General features: G+C 32.3%; 1 protein-coding gene across 1 annotated transcript in view; it reads left to right on the plus strand.

Annotated features, from left to right (window-relative positions):
- Window positions 1-16,940, plus strand: part of LOC111740060 (adhesion G protein-coupled receptor L3-like) — a 32,001-nt gene extending 15,061 nt beyond the window's left edge. Inside the window, exons 2-6 of the mRNA XM_023530911.1 lie at window positions 5,745-5,928; window positions 6,824-6,946; window positions 11,877-12,085; window positions 15,848-16,024; window positions 16,887-16,940. Coding sequence (XP_023386679.1) covers window positions 5,748-5,928; window positions 6,824-6,946; window positions 11,877-12,085; window positions 15,848-16,024; window positions 16,887-16,940 — 744 coding nt within the window. The 5' untranslated portion in view covers window positions 5,745-5,747. The remainder of the gene's footprint in view (window positions 1-5,744; window positions 5,929-6,823; window positions 6,947-11,876; window positions 12,086-15,847; window positions 16,025-16,886) is intronic.
- The last annotated feature ends 474 nt before the right edge of the window (window positions 16,941-17,414 follow it).

Genomic DNA, 17,414 nt, shown 5'->3' on the forward strand with positions numbered 1-17,414 from the left:
CATAAAATGTCCTGTATATACTGATAAATATTGCATTCAGGAGACCACATCAAAAACCAAAAATACAGAAGTAAAGAGTAAAATAAAAATGTCATAGTATTAGGCAGTTTTTCAAAAGAATGTCAGCAACTTATGAATTTAAATTTATCTACTAATAGGAAATAATTGCTCTCAACTTTCTAATGGGCTGCCAAATAATGATTTGCATACTTGTAAATTTTTATTTTGTTTTAACACAAAAGAACTTAAAAAATAATGAATGAATTTATATAGAATTCATTCCCTACTTTGCTATTTTTCTTGGATTTATAAATTTAATGGCCATTCATCCTTTAATATTTTCTGAAGAAATTTTCTTAAAAAAAGAAATCTAAATATATAACTCCTTTACTTAAAAATCTTTAATAACTATACATTTTCAGCATAATGAAGCCCAAAGTTATATCATACTGAAGATCTATGTTTTGACTTCTACATACTGTACTACTTTCATTTCTCCTACCATACTCATCTTTTAACATTCTCCATATACCATTCTTCTCATCCCAAACACATTACATTTTCTGCCTTAGTATTTTTTTTTTTAAATCATCAACATGCTTACTATGTACTTTAGCCTCAAATTTCTCCTTCATAATCAAGGAAAGTTTATTCGTCTTTTAGTGTCTAACTCAAAATCATACACCTTCTAGGATCTTTTCTTGATCCTCCTCAGCAAGAATTCATTATTTTTTGTCCCATATGCTATGAGATTTTAGCTTTATTTTGTGCTTACCTTCTGCCATGTATCATAGGCAAATTGAGGGCAGATTCCATGTTTTCCTTCTGTTTTCTAACCTCATCCAACAATGAAATTCCTAGTTTTTTGCATACCATACATATCATACATATTTAACAAAACCTTCATTTAATTACATTGAAAGTGAGCTTCGCTACACTTAAAAACATTTTGGAAAGATTTTTATGGAATATATTTTTATGCTTAGTGGTCTGCATTCACTACAATAACATGTGGTTCTGCTTTTTCTTTTCTTTTTTTTTAAACTCTGAGTGTCTTAATTCCACCAAATTCAGCCTTTCTTCCTTGCAGAACATACTGATGTCTGAGCACTTTATTCTCTCAGAATTCTTGGGAGACATGGCAAAACATTGTAGAACTGGAAGGTGGTGCTTTAAGTTTCCCTATTGTATATGAGGTCATTCATGATTTGATAGTAAAAGTAGGTTATCTTTATTTAATGGGCATTTATTGCATACCCGAAGTGTCTCAAGGCACTAAAATTTACCCGAGAAAACACAAATGAACAAGATCTCTTCTCTTAGAACATCATGGCCTAGTCAGAAAGCCAGAACTTTTCTTGAGTGAGAGATCTAAAATAGTAATTTGGGTAAATAAATAGATGCTTTAGATAATGCTATATGATACAAAGAAAACAAATCAGGTAATGGATTTAAGGGTGGGGAGATTCTCCCTAGGTATGCTGATAATGGAAGAACTCTGAGCAGTTGATAACTTGAGTTAAAACCTGGATGATGATCTCATGATTAAAAAGCTTGTGTTTAGAAAAAAATACAATAGTGGAAAAGTTATATATCTCTTCATGAGGCAGTCATTAAATTTGGATCTTTATTTTGGTTGTTTTCAGATGAAAGAAGAGGGATAGCTAAATTCCCCAGGTGATTCTGCTTTCCTAGTTTGAGATTTACTGCTCTCCTGGGTTAGAAATGTCATTGACATGTTTCACACCATTGATCCTTTTGTGTATTCTTGCTAAGGAATCCTAGGCTATTTCACAAGCACACCCTCCTAGAAATAATGGCAAAAGTTGTTATTGGAAGGATATATAGCTGTTATTTCCCCAAAATTTTCATAGTAGTTATAACACATAATTCAATACTCCCTTTTGAAATATATCAAGTATAATTATATAATTTATAACATCTTTTAACAAACATACAATTATATGCTGTGAGTAAAACTAGTCAAATGAATTTGCTTAAGATCTGAATAATGATAAGTGGTCCAATAATGTTGTATAATGCCAATATATATTCAGAAGGACATTGTAAATCCATGATCATGGTATGAATCTAAGTGACTTTTGACACTTTTAAATTTATGTTTGAGTTCTAGAAACAGTCAAAAGTCTAATCCATAAATTGTATAATGAAAAGAGTTATCCGATAGTAGGATGCCTCTATCTAGTCTCAATTTGAAACATGAGACTTACTTTCTTATGTAGTTTAAACTCTGTTGACTGGTTAGAAAACAAATTTGTCCAAAGGCACACTGAAATTTAGTGGCAGAACTAGAATGCAAATTTCCAGCAGCCAACTCTGATTTAGTTTCTAGTAATTAAAAAAAAAAAAAAAAATAGTGAAGTGAGTTAGCATTTAGTTTCCAGCAAGGACATCATTGATTAAATTTACTTTTCAAAATTTTGGATTTCAGTCTGTACCTGTCAAAACTATTAGGTGATTTTATTATTTTTAATCCTGGATTGACGCGTAGTGGTGAAAATGTAAATTTCTTTAATATAAATTCAAGACCAATCTTATTTTTTTTCTACTTTAGAATATAAATTTTAGGTCAAGAAAATATAATAGAAAAGAGAAATCAGTGATAGCTGTTACATAGATATTAAAGTGATGTCCTAGTAATTCACTTTGATCAAATTCATTGTACGTTTCCCATTCAACTGTTCAACTTGGTTCTAAGTATAGTTAAGCTCATTTCTTTGTAAATAAATAAAATGAAAATCTACCTGTTTTTAAAGAGATGTTGTTGGCCTTGTAAAAACAATTCAAATAACTAGTTTGACCAAAAAAAATTTATGATCAGATGTCATCATTTGCGGGTAAAATATACAAATGCATAAGTGTAATAAAGAAAACAAAATATAAATGTCCTTTTATCATCGAGGAGTTGTGACTATTTGGCCTTCATTAAACTGGTAATAGCAACATGTCAGCAACCTTTGGAAAGCTTAAACAAATTGTATTAATTATACAGCTGTTATCAAAATTAACTTAATTGTGCTGTCTCATTAGCAGGAAATAGGTCAGTTTGTTCAAATGTCTAGAACACACATTATGAACTATTTAATACACATGTTCCTCTACTCTCCTATTCCTCAAAGCTTCATGTAGTATAGTTTTTAGTAATTAAGTTCTGTAACAGGTCTGTTTATAAAGATTGCATTGCAGAAGTTATTCCTTCCAAATTTCTCTTCCATGTGAGTATTTTGCAGTCATCAGGTATGACTTGTGCTTCATTCAGTGAAGACCTCTTTTCTTCTCACACTGGACTTTGATAACAAATAAAAGTGAAGATGAGATTATACTTTAAGCACTTATTATGAGCCAGGCAACCTTATGAAATATTATATTATCATCTCTAATTTACGAGTTAGGTAAATTGCTCAACATTACACAGCTAGTAAGTGACAGAGTCCAGGTTCAAACTTAGCAGATGTGGTTCTAAATCTGACATTCTGATTTTAATACTGCAGAATTTTGTCTGTTCAAGCCTTGTGTTGACATTTCCTTATAATTATACTTAAATCATAACAAGTGATTTTATGAGAATAAATGACTGTTAGATTTGTCTTTACCTACCCAGGTTTTAGGACCATATTTTAAGTCTCCTATTTCTATGATAAACTTGGAAATTTAGGGAGCTTTAATAAAAAGCTTCTCTAAAGACTTTTGGGAAGAAGCAATTGTTGAAAATGTACTCAAAATTTATAACTATGAAGAAACATTGCACGTTAGACATTTTCAGTTACAAAACTGAGATTAATTAATAAGGAATGCCTTTGATTCATTTGCTACCAATTTAAAGATGTGGTATTTTAGCTGAAGCCATCTCTTATAAAAAGTTTCTATTTAGAACATTCTCAGAATTGATCATAGTTGTTTCTTTTTCTTTTTTCTTCCTTTCCACTTTTTAAGTTTAAAAAATTAAAAGTAATAAAGGCCAGAACAGAAATACTGTATTATCCTCAAAAAATGTTCCCTGAGGTGAGTTTTAAATTAACCAATGTAAGACTTTTAACTAATGCTAAAATGGCTGCTCCTTAAAGAATAGACATAATTTCTGTTGCATGTGAGATTTTTCAGAGCATTTATAATGAATTCAGAAGATTATCTAATCCCAGAAAGAATACTTTGAACTCAAGAGGTTCGTGTTCTCTATTGGCTTTAGAAAATACCTAAACTTTTTTTTGTTTTCTATTTGGTACCACCTTTCTGCTATATCCTGTTGACATTACCCCTATAGAGAACTTCCTGAAAAGCAGATCATTTTGTTGTGATCCGGAGATGCTTTTATTTGGCTTCTAGGTCATGCTTTAAGCTCAGAACAAATGACAGAGCTAAGCACACTATATGAAAATGTCCAGTCATTAAACTCATGAGAGATTTTTTTTTTCTTTTTTTAAATGATGCAAAGTACTCAGGTTGTAAGTAGTACTATTTTACCTAAAAGTCCAGTGAAGTCGATTTTTGGCCAGAACTTGGAATAGCTGGGAAAAATATCAAGAAAAACAATTTTTATCAAAAAGCAAATTAATTTTTGAAGCTGTTTTTAATTGGCAGCCAAGGTGTTTCATTATGAAGCTGAATTTTTAACAGTTGTTACTTGGTTACAATGAAAAGCCCCAGCAAGAACAAAAACACTGCAGTGAAGTGGATATTTGTCCAATTTTTCCTTATCCCTCTACCGACGTGTCAATAACATGAGTTCTGTTTTAAAACATCCGTGTGCTGCCTATGCAGTGCTTGTGTTGGCTGTTTATTCAACTTTGTTTCTGGATAATATGGATATTTCATAATCAAAGTGTTCAGGGATGATCACTTTCACATTTCAAATGTTGTGTTTCTCTATTTTGCAATTCTCTGAATGAAACCTTAAGACCTTATTGGGAGAACTGCTTTTTCTTTGTAACCTACAGTATAAAGCTAACCACAGGAAATATATAAATTGTAACTACAGAGATGATTCTTTTGGATGAAGCAATATGAAATGTGGTTCTTTATCTCTATGTTTGAATGTACCTACTGCCGATTCCTTTTAAAGAAAAACACCTGAAGGCCATAAGTAGCAAGTTCCAACTGTTTACTCCCTCTCCCAATAGTAAACAGCATGAAAGTTTCTCTCTACACATAACATATCCAAAGCCCCTGGGAGTATGTATGCTTTGATATTTTCCCCACTCTGACATTTTACTAGCTGGATAAGAAAAAAAAAATTGATTTGTTCAGGGAGTCCTCAACATATAGGCAACAAATTCTTATATTGTCCTGTCTCTAGTTATCCTTTTAATCTCTGTTGTGTTCAACATCTAGTTTTATGGTTATACATAGACCAAAAAAAATTGTGAGTGATGTGATAAAAGTGTGGGTTTAAATTACTTGCCAACACTTCCCCAGCCAAATAATTTAAAGCCGTGATTATAGTCTTACTTAAGCCATTGCTATTGATTCTAAGAAGCAAGCATGGCTCTATTTGTTGTCCTTCAAAACAAAAGCAAGTTTGTCTCTTGCCTTGCAAATTCTCAGCTAGAGTTTTACAGAACAAAATAATAAATGCTTCCACTGCGGCATGTCACAGGGGAGGCTGAGACAATACTGAACTCATGCACACCGCTGATCCTTACTTGCTGGGCAACATGTACACCTGGATTTCTGACAGCTCTGTAGATTCACTAGAGACCTCTGTCATTCTGTTCGTCCTTTCGTAGGCAATGGTCGAGACAGTTAACAACCTCCTTCAGCCACAAGCTTTGAATGCGTGGAGAGACCTGACTACAAGTGATCAACTCCGTGCAGCCACCATGTTGCTTGACACTGTGGAGGAAAGTGCTTTTGTGCTGGCTGATAACCTTTTGAAGACTGACATTGTCAGGGAGAACACAGACAATATTCGTAAGTGGCCTTTGTTAATACAGAAGGGCCAGAGACCCTTGCACAGCATAAGAAGGAAAAGAAAAAAGTATCTATGGTGGCTTAAATATTATGAGTGACATTTTATTTCACTGAAGTTATTAGTTTTCTATAATTGGGAGGATATCACTTGTCATTGCTTAAAAGGGTCTTCATAATCATGCATGTTACCCTCCTTAGGATAGTCTAACATTAGATACATTAGCTTGTGATCACTTACAGAGAGATTTTTTTTAAGTATATATGTAGGTATCATACTATTTAAAATTTTATTCTCCTAATACAAGCCTTAAGGATCATTTCAGTTACCATTAGAGTGTTTCTTAATTACATACTATAAAGAAATTAGTCATTTAAGTAAAGGCAGTAAAAATTTTTGATAATTATGTTATTGGCTCATAAAGAATATAAATTATTTTTATTGTGAATAAGGTTGTAACTGACAGCTTTATTTCAGAAGATTTGATAAAGCTGTTTCAAACTTATTACATTTAAAGATAGATCAATTTCTATACTATTTCAGCTCTAGATTATAAAAAGATTTTTTACTTAATTTGTAAAATAATGATAATATATTGAAAATAATCTTAAAGTCAGTAACAAAGTATGAGGATTTGAGCTTGAGTTTTAAATTTTAGGCTTTATAACCGATACATTTGTATTCTTATTTACCTGATTTTAATAGTTTTTATTTGCTTTATTTAAAAAAAATAAGATACCAAAAGGAATACTTTCTAAATAAAAGATTGAACTACTGTAAAAAATGACAGATATAACATTAATTCCAGTGTTTTGATTTCAGAACTATTTCACTGATTTAGGAAATTAGCTTTGTAATGTTTCTCAATAAGCATTGACATCTCTTTGACATTAACAGAATTGGAAGTTGCAAGACTGAGTACAGAAGGAAACTTAGAAGACTTAAAATTTCCAGAAACCATGGGTCATGGAAGCACTATCCAGCTTTCTGCAAATACTTTAAAACAAAATGGCCGAAATGGTAGGTTAGAGTATATTTGTTAAGATTGATAGAATTAAACTTGTCATCAGTGTGTTGTTTTTTGGCTTAGAATTTTAAATGTGCTATCCCAAATCTGCTATTCAAGTCATCTGCTGTCTGTCTTCTCTCTTGCTCCACTGCTCTCATTTTCCAGTTCTTCTTCCTCTTTCTTAACTTCTGCACCAATAATATTGCAATGACATGTGTTCTACAAAATTCTCAGATTTGAAGTTGTTCCATTACTTTTCAGTTGCAGTAAAAAGTCATAAACTTGAATATGAGGTAAACTAATGAACAACAAAATTCAGATGATCTGACTTTCTCCCTTGAAAGGAGAAACTCTCAATGAGTTGACAGATCTGTTTTCTAAAATTTTTAATGAAAATTTTACTTGTAATTTAAATTTTTTTTAATCCTTATTCACTTCTTTTTGGGTGTGCTTTTTTAGTTTTCGCTTTGTGAAGCATACAGAAAATTTAATGTGAGGAGTTGCTTTTGGGGAATGAAATTGGTAAACATAGGTCAGTTTAGTACTGGATTAAATTCACTGAATATAATTAAAATTAAATAAATAATTTCATAGAGAAAGCATGTCTCAAGCCTCACTAATATTAATTTTTTTAAACTTATTTTTTTTGCCAGAGAATTGAGATCTTTTAACCTGTTAGCGGTAGGAAGATGACCCTAAGTCATAGCAACCAACTCAAAGCTGATGTTTCATGGTGTAGGGTAAATAGTTTGGGGAAAAAAGCCAAGTAAGACAAATTATGTTTGTTGTCAGAACAAAATTCTTTCAGTTGAAAATTTTATAAGACTAGAGTTATAAATCATTGTTATGTCGCTAATTTGATAATATGAATTTTGAGGCAGCAATAAGATTTTCTATAGGGCAAAATCAGATTCCTGATTTAGCTTCCTAACTGGTTTCTCTTTCCACCTTTGCTCTCAAAGAGTATATCCTGTTGGCAAAGGTTCTTTCTGAAAGATAAATCTTACCAGTTTGCTTCCAGTTACACTTAGAATGAAATCAAATGACTTGACTAGGCCTACCACATGCTACCTGGTCTACTTTCTTCCTGCCTCATGTAGCCCACTTCTCATCTGCCTTTAGCATGTTCTCTGTGATCCAGACAGTCTAATCTTGATTCTTTTTTTTTTTTTTATTGAAATGTAATGACATATAACATTATACTAGTTTTAAGTATACAACATAACAATTCAATATTGGTATATATGGTAAAATAAGTAACAGAATAAGTCTAGTTAACATCTGTCATTACACATAGTTATAGTTCTTTTCTTTTGATGAGAACTTTTAAGATTTACTCTGTTAGCAACTTTCAATATATGCAACACGGTATTATTAACTACAGTCACCATGCTATACATTATATCCCCATGATTTATTTATTTTATAATCAGAAGTTATACCTTTTGACCCTCTTCACCCATTTTTCCTACTCTCCACCCCCTTTTCTGGTAGCCACCAGTCCATTCAATGAGCTTTGTTTTGTTTTGTTTTTTTAATAAGATTGCACATATAAGTGTATTTGTCTTTCTCATCTAACTTATTTCACTTAGCATAGTGCCCTCAAGATTCATCCATGTTGTCACAAGTAGCAAGATATCCTTTTTTATGGTTGAATAATATTGCATTGTGTGTGTGTACCACATTTTCTTTATCTATTTATGCATCCATGAAATCCGTGAACACAGGTTGTTTCCATGTATTGGCTCTTGTAAATAATGCTGCAGTTAACATGGGGATAGGGTGCATAGATATTTTTGCGTTAGTGTTTTTTCATTCTTTGGATGAGTACCCAGAAGTAGAATAGCTGGATCACATGGTAGTTCTATTTTTAATTTTTGAAGGACCTCCATACTGCTGCTGCCACCAATTTACATTCCCACCAACAGTGCACAAGGGTTCCCTAATTTAGTCTTGATTTTGTTCCTTGAACACACCAAGAGTGTCCCTGCATCAAATTTTTGCATTTTATTTTTTTTCTTTCTGGAATGCAATTTTTAAATTTCTTTGTACAGTAGTTTTTATTCACAACTCAGTATAAATCTTACCTCTTTAGGAAAATTTCCTTGTTTCCTGGAAGGTAAATGACTCTTTCCTATTAGACGTTTTATGCCAATTCTTCTTCATAGCATTTATTCATTTACCATTATACAAAATTATATTATATATTTATCTTTATATATTTATATATAATATAATTATATATATACACATAATATATACTTATGTTGCCTTCTTATTGTCTAGGCGGTAAGCTCCATGAGAGCAGGGATCTTTTCTAATTTATTCATTTATATAACCCTAGTGCCTGGCACGTGAATGCACATACTAAGGATTTATCAAATAAATGTGTAAACTTTCTAATACAAAGTTAATGAAGATTGAAATATGTCTATATTAGGCATATTATGTTTTATGCTCATTTATTTGATTTACTAAATTAATGGTATGTGTTTGTGTGTTAAGTCACATTTAAGCATTAATTTTGGAGTGGAGAATTTGTAACACTTATATGTGACTAAATGCACTGGTAAAACAAGGTGAGATGGAATAAGGGGAAATTTGTATAAATTATCAGCCAATCATAAACCAATTAAAATAAAAGCTGTTACTGTCAACAAGAAAAATACATATATGTTCTTAAGTTTAGCCTCTAAAAATCAGCTTTTGCTTATTAAATCTAGAGAGAAAGAACTAAAATTAAATTCTGTGTTATAACAGTCAGAAGTAGTAAATTACTATTCTTGGTTTAGTACTATGTTAACGGATGTGGATTGGAAGTTTAAGAATGCCCCTATCCTTCGTAAAGCTCACCATAATCTCTTTGCCGGGTTACTGAAAGGATAATAGATATCTGATAGAATCATTGAGAAGGCTGGAGAATAAGGCCCCCAAAATATGCAAGAGCAAGGAGCCTGCACCATCACACAGAATCATGGCTATGAGATGTCACTGCTGCCACAAGTGAAGCACAAGTGAAGGCTGCTGCTGCTGCACCACCTCTTGCTTCCTGTGTCACTAGCTCCTCATATGAAGTCCAAGGCTAGTGCTTTTGATTGGATGTACCTAGTGTAGGTACAAGGCAGGCTGGGAAAACAAGTATATGTATATTTTGTATCTACAAATTACTAAGAGTAGGGAATTTCCCAAACATGAGAGCACAGTTTAGATGTTGGAAATCCCTCACCATCCTCAAAAAAATATATTAAAATTTCTTCTTTATTACCACTTGACTCTAAGAGTCAGAGATGAAGATCATGACTTCCTCATCCTAGTAACTGCAATAATCAGGGTAATGCCCATCTCTTTCCATACTGATATGAATTCATAATGGAAGTAAGACTTAGGGCTTGACCTGCTTTAAAAAAGGAAATGATATGATTTAAAAAAATGTTAAAAGACAGTTAATTCTTCAGAGGATTACATGTAAGAGATTGTCATACGAGAAAAATAAGGAAGAAGAAAATATGGATGTAGTGACCTTAAAAGAACAACTGAGTTTTAAGACAGGTAAAAAATTTAAAGTCTTGTATTTGTTTATTTTTTTATTGCAATTGAGATGTAATATATATATATAATAAAATATACATATCTTAAGTGTTTAGCATGATGAATTTGACAGTTATACATTCCTCTGTAATAGCATATGAAACAAGATATAAATCTCTTCTATTATCCAGAAAATTCCCTGGTGTCCCTTCTCAGTCTCCTCACCCTTTCTTCCCACTTGATGAAACTACTTTCTTCTCATAACGATTTCTATAGACCAATTTTACCTGTTCTTAGAGTTCCTATTAATGGAATCATTCAGTATGAACCCTTTTCTGTTTATATTCTCTAACTCCGCATGATATTTTCGGGATTTGGTCATAATGCTCCATCTGTTAGTAGTTTGTTCTTTGTTGATGCATACATATTATTATATTCCATTATATTAATATTCCATGATTTATTCTCCTATCTATAGGTTTTTGTGTTGTTTCTAGTTTGGTGCTATTATGGATAAGGATGCTATAAACATTTTTATACTTTTTTTTTTTTTTGCAGGTTTATTTTTTCACTTATCTAGGAAGAGTAGATAATATGTTTAATTTTATAAGAAATTACCAAATTTTTTCCAAATAGTTGAACTATTTTGTACTTCCGCCAGCAGTGTACAAGAGTTCCAGTTGTTCCACATCCTTATCAACATTAGTGTGAACAGTCTTTTTTATTTTAGAGAATCTAGTGGGTATGAATGGTATCTCAATGTGATTTTAATTTTTATTTCCATAATCACTAACGATGTTGATAATTTTTCATATGTCCCTTAGCCTATCACATATCTTTCTTTTCTAAAGTATGTGTCATTTTATTTTGGTATTTATTCTTTTACTGCTTATGTATGCAGAAATGCATATATCCATTAGTCATATATGTGCATATATATGTGTATATTTCTGAGTCTGTGGCTTGCCTCTTAATTTTCTTGATACTGTATTTCAATAGACACAAATTTTCAATTTTGATAAAAATCAGTTTACCATTTTTTTTTTTTTTACAGTTGGTGTTTTGGGGGTCCTAACATCTAAGATAAAAAATATATCCTATATTTTGTTCTAGAAGTTGTATGGTTCTGATTTTTATGTTTATCTCTGTGATCCATCTTGAATTAAGTTTTGAGTATGGAGTAAGATATTGAGGATTACTTTTTGTAATACTGATACATAGTTGTTTCAGCATCTTTTGATTTTCCTTTTCTCATGAATGACTTGGCACTTCTGATTAAAATTAATACTTGATTTTTCTTGTGTGTATGTATTATGCAGATCTGATTACAATCTAATTAGAACTATCTAAGTGGAATACACAAAGTAATCAGAGTTTCTTCCCAATTTATAATTCCTATTTGCATTTTTTTAGGAGAGATCAGAGTGGCCTTTGTCCTATATAACAACTTAGGTCCTTATTTGTCCACGGAGAATGCCAGCATGAAGTTGGGAACAGAAGCTATGTCCACCAATCATTCTGTTATTGTCAATTCCCCTGTTATTACAGCAGCAATAAACAAAGAGTTCAGTAATAAGGTCTATTTGGCTGATCCTGTGGTGTTCACAGTTAAGCATATTAAGGTAAGAAAATGGTATGTTAAGTTTAGTTGTCTATGCTGTGTGTATTTATTATAGCATAAACACAAATGTATTAATTTTTTTCTATTATTTGAAATATAGCAATTCATCATCTATTAAATGATAGAGATATTTTTTTTTTTTCTGAAATGAAGGAGAATATTTCTTCAATATATAAATACTTATGGTAAAAACATTCATAGATTGATTTGTAAATACTTCTCCATAATTAAAAAGAACAATATGTTCAGTAGAACTGGACATGGCTTCATATATGATGTTACAAGTAATTATAGCTTTGTGTGTAGATACATTTTTGTGTATGTACAAAGATTGTTTTGTAAATCGAACAAAGATTTCTAAAGACCATCCTTTTGGAAGTTGATTGTTTAGAGCAATTGACTTTTTTTTTTTTTTTTTTTAGTATGTAAATTGGTTTCGGTTTACTCTTGTCTGAGCTTGACTAATCTAAAAGAGCCCGAGTCTAGTGAACTAGGGAAGGCCAACCCCGGTAAGGCTTTTTCCTAGACAGCATGTAAACTCTACCATAGCCTTTCAATTTACAACAATCTTTAGTGGCTAAAACAAAGACGTACAATGTAGTATCTATAAAGAAACAAGATAAATGCAGAAAAATGATGACAAAAAGGTGCATTCCTACCAGAATGCCGCTTACCTAGAATAAGTTGCCAACTTATAAATGGATAGGTAAAACATACGGTAAAAACATAGAGGTGAACACATCAGATTTAGAAACAGAAATTGGAATCAGTGTCCTCAAGGGCACTATAGTGTACTTGCAAGAATCCTAGAATAAGAAAAATAAAAAGTCCAGAGGAAGCACTTTTGTTACAGACCACTGGCTCTAGTTCTAGATGTGTTGTCAAAACACTAACCACTAGCTATTTGTGCTATGTAAACTTAAATTAATTTGAGTTAAATAAAATTAAAAATTCAGTTTTGTAGTCACACTAGCCATATTTCAAGGACTTAGCTACATGTGGTTAGTGGCTACGATATTGGATACCATGACTACAGTCCATCATCAAAGAAAGTTCTATTAGACAGTGCTGTTCTCAACAAAATCTGGAATGTAGTGTCACTCCTTACATACATATGGCTCTCACTTTTGATACCACTTACCAAGCCACCTATGATGAAACTCTAGAAATGAAGACACAGATAAAATACAGTGCTAGCTTTGTGTCCTCGTTTCTTTATTTCTAAGAACGTACAGCCCTTACAGCTTGAAATGTCCCTTCTTTTGAATTAACTGTTAGGATCATATATATTATAAATAACCAGAGGAACTTACTGAGTATAACTGGCCTAGAACACAGCAGGTACTCAGTAATTATCTATGCCAACATAGGTCGATGTAGGAGGTACAGAAATAGATCAACTCCCTGCCCTCCATGTCTTTCCATATGGGTCCAGAATTGTCCCTTAGAAGCTAAATTGCTACATTGTCTCTGAATATCACTAACTTATGCAGTTACCAGGTCCTCTGTTATAAAGGCTTTATATCTGAAAAAGTTCCAGGATGCATTTTTTTAGTTCCCTACCATTAATTCTCAGATTAGGTAGAACTTAACATCTAAATTACAACAGGCTTTCTTTTGGTTCCCCAAACTGTTTCTGCATGTGTTTCCAGACTGACTTCTTAGCTTTCTCGCATTTTTCCAATGACCGAAAATAAGATTCATAAGTTATAAATTACTTTTTCAGACCTTAAAGGCCTATCTATAGTCATCCCCATTATCTTTGAAACCATAGACAAGACTTCTGTGTCACTGTGAGATGGCTCTTGCTGCCAGCATAGATTTATTACTCTTACTGAGAATTTATCTTCATAAAATTTCCAAGGACTACTCTAAATGTATGTATGGATTGTACGAAATAATTTAGAATATAAATTATATACTGTTACAAAACTATAACCAGAAGTACATTCTTCTGCCCATGTTTAGCATAAATGCTTCAGTGCTCACACTAGCCAAAGAAACTCTAAGGATGAATCATTTAAGTGTTGTTCTAGTTCCAACTGTCCTAGAGGACCAAATAAACTTAATCTGGTAGTATGACTAGATAACACTGCTACATGTAGGACTATTGTACTTTACAACCATTAAAATTTTGGTATCAGCCATTAAATCAATCACATTAGAAAAGTCATGATCTATGATTTTGTTTTTAATTATCTTAAGCCTTATGATCACATAATTTACAATTTTGTGCTGAGAGTCTATTATCCTCTTCTTTAATCCTCCTAATGAGTTGGCAAAAGCACCATTACCAATCATATATATACCATAATTCTACAGTTGTGTTTTTGAATAGCTGTTTAAAAGACAATTCTAAATTATAATTTAGTCTGACTTAGTAACATATTCATAAGCAGAGTTTGCTATTCTGTCTTTTCACGCTGAATTTTAAAGCATCTGACCTTATAGGTCATCTATAAAATGTGAGAAATGTTAAATATTCTTTATTTGATATTATAAATAGCCATACTAAAATGTCTTTCATTAAGTAAAAAGCAACAGTTTATATACAGCGAATTTTAATTAAATTGGCATAGTTAGGACCAAAAACTGAACACTGCTAGTTTATCTTCATCCCTTCCCTTTAACAGGCTAATGAACATAACTTGAAACACAAGCAAGTCTTGCTATTCTCTAATACAGTGAATGGATTTCCTCAGTATTTAAACGTATTAATATAATCAGTTATGTAAATCTAAATATAAAACCGACCTCCTTCAGATTTTGAGATGGCAATAACCATTTCTGTAAAAAGTTGAACATTACTAACAAAGTCCAATCATACCTTTAAAAGGAGAAAACAGTGATCACACTTGCTGAACCGAAATTACTATCAAAGTTCAAAAAGCTGATCATATTCATTGAACCACAAGCTAAACTTGTTTAAATCAGGACTGCCTAAGAGAAATGTTCTATCAACCATTCATGATTTGAATTCTGGTATATGAAATCAATTTAAAATTTTTATGGTATACATAAAAAAAGTCATGAGACATTTCTGTTTTATAATAAATAAGGCACTGGCCAACTATTACTCATTAGTATCTTTTTTGAGTTAAGTTATTAAGTCTGCCCATTCTTAATGCCAGTAGAGATCATTTTTGGAATTCTCCAAATACTCTATCAGTGTCTTCTGTCCCCAGGTGATACCTTTATTCTTGTTGGCATCCGTGTAAGAAAATCCAGCAGCCTGACCTGTCTTTCACCTAAATAGACCATAGAGATTTTGCCCAATCTTGTGCTTACCTCTCTTTTCCACACTATGGCACCGGACACACTTTTGAACAAAAATCTTCTTTCCCTTCTCAGTATCACCCACTTTTAAATCACTCTTCCATTGCATACAATACAGAGGTTCCTGCTCACAAGCTGGATGTCCCACTCTCTTGCAATTGACTTCTTTCTTCTTTACTAAGTATAGTTTAATTTACTTTGAAAATAATAGGTGTGAGCCTGAGACAATGGTACTAATATTCCTTCAATATTAATTCTTGAAAAAGTAAACTCACTTCTAATCAAGGGGAATAAACAACAACATATATTTAAATTTGCTTAGACTCGATGAGTCCCCCTTAATAGAAAAACGCTGGTAGACATCTCTATAAAAAATTATAACAGAGTATGAAATTATGTTGATGTAAAGAAAATGCCTACCTAATTTATGTGATCATAAAGTAACTATTGGCTTTATTGGTTTCTTTTTTTTTTTTTTCCCCTGTAGCAGTCCGAGGAAAATTTCAACCCCAACTGTTCATTTTGGAGCTATTCTAAGCGCACAATGACAGGTTACTGGTCAACTCAAGGCTGTCGGCTCCTGACAACAAATAAGACACATACTACATGCTCTTGTAATCACCTAACCAATTTTGCAGTGCTGATGGCACATGTGGAAGTTAAGGTAAGGCATATACCATAAAATAAAAATACATACAATCAGGATACTAACTGTAAAAGGTCCTAACTTATGGACCAGTCTCACTTCAGAGTTTTTCCACTTTTATAGTAATTCTATTCAGGAACTTTCTGGTGTTCAACCCATATCCTTCTAGATGAGTCAGAATTCTTTTTTTCTTTTATCAACGTAGTTCATAAAATAAAGTTTGCTTATAAATAAGACTGCTTATAAAATTTCCCTTAGTATCTCCTGCTTTTATGTTGTATGAAATGAATAAATATCAGACTTCATGAACAGGGCAAAATAAGACCTCAGTACTACAGCTCGTGTGGTGAAGTTAGGAACCAGGTACGTTGAAGACTAAGGAGCTATGTGAAGGATTAAATCCTGTCAAAATGACTGGTGGGAAAGCAGCCAATAAGCACAATGCACAATGTGTGGTAACGCAAAGGGCTTAGCAATTCTAGTATATGTGTAATGAGTTTTGTCCATTCAAGAAGACACTATCTTAATGAAAAATCTAGATGATAGGTAGTTTCCAAAGTCAGAGACATTGCTGACTTGACTGCATCAGTATTTTCCCAGCATGACTCTGGCTGTCAGGGTGGGTAAAGAGAATTTAGATTTCAGATATATTTAAGACCTAAAAATGTAATGGGGTGGTTAACTTGCTTATAGAGATTGGTAGATGGGATACTAACAAGAAATATACTTATGAATTCTCATCTCTCTGTCAATAAATATAGAGGAAGTATTACTGTCTGACATCTTTTAAAAAGGAAAAACTGTTGCAAGTGTATATCTACCTTTTGCCATTGATCCAAATAGTTTTATCCAAAATTTTCTTTGACATTGTTGAATTTAGACATGGTACAGGTATCCCAAAGAGAGACCAAATGCAAGCCCAGTCACACCTTAAGAGTAAATTGCCTTAGCTGTGTAAGCACAGTTCAAATTTGGGTTTTTAAAGGACTACCAACACAGTTTGTCAAAGCATTACAAATTGATCTAGCTTAGCAACATTGGCTACACTAACAAATGTTAGATTTAAACTTGGAATGTGTTAGTATGGCTCTGGGATTCTCTTTTTCAGCTTAAGGAATAAATTCAAACTCAGAAAAAATGGATCATATTTGAAGAAACAAAATATTGTTTTGCTCAGTTCATTGCATAACAACTTCTACCCAATCCATTATACAGGAATCCTGACTGTGACCATTATTGTGTGTCGACAAGCGATAAAATAAATGGAAATCAATATTTTCCTTTGGCAGTCAGTCACACAGTATGTATGTCCTGGATTTCTTGTATCACATACGCTTGTGATTGCCTAAGCCAATCTCATTTTGATCTCACAACATGATTTTGACACTTGAAAAACAGAAAACAGGAA

The sequence above is a fragment of the Pteropus vampyrus genome, unplaced genomic scaffold, assembly GCF_000151845.1.
Source record: "Pteropus vampyrus isolate Shadow unplaced genomic scaffold, Pvam_2.0 Scaffold57, whole genome shotgun sequence".
NCBI classification, from domain to species: domain Eukaryota; kingdom Metazoa; phylum Chordata; class Mammalia; order Chiroptera; family Pteropodidae; genus Pteropus; species Pteropus vampyrus.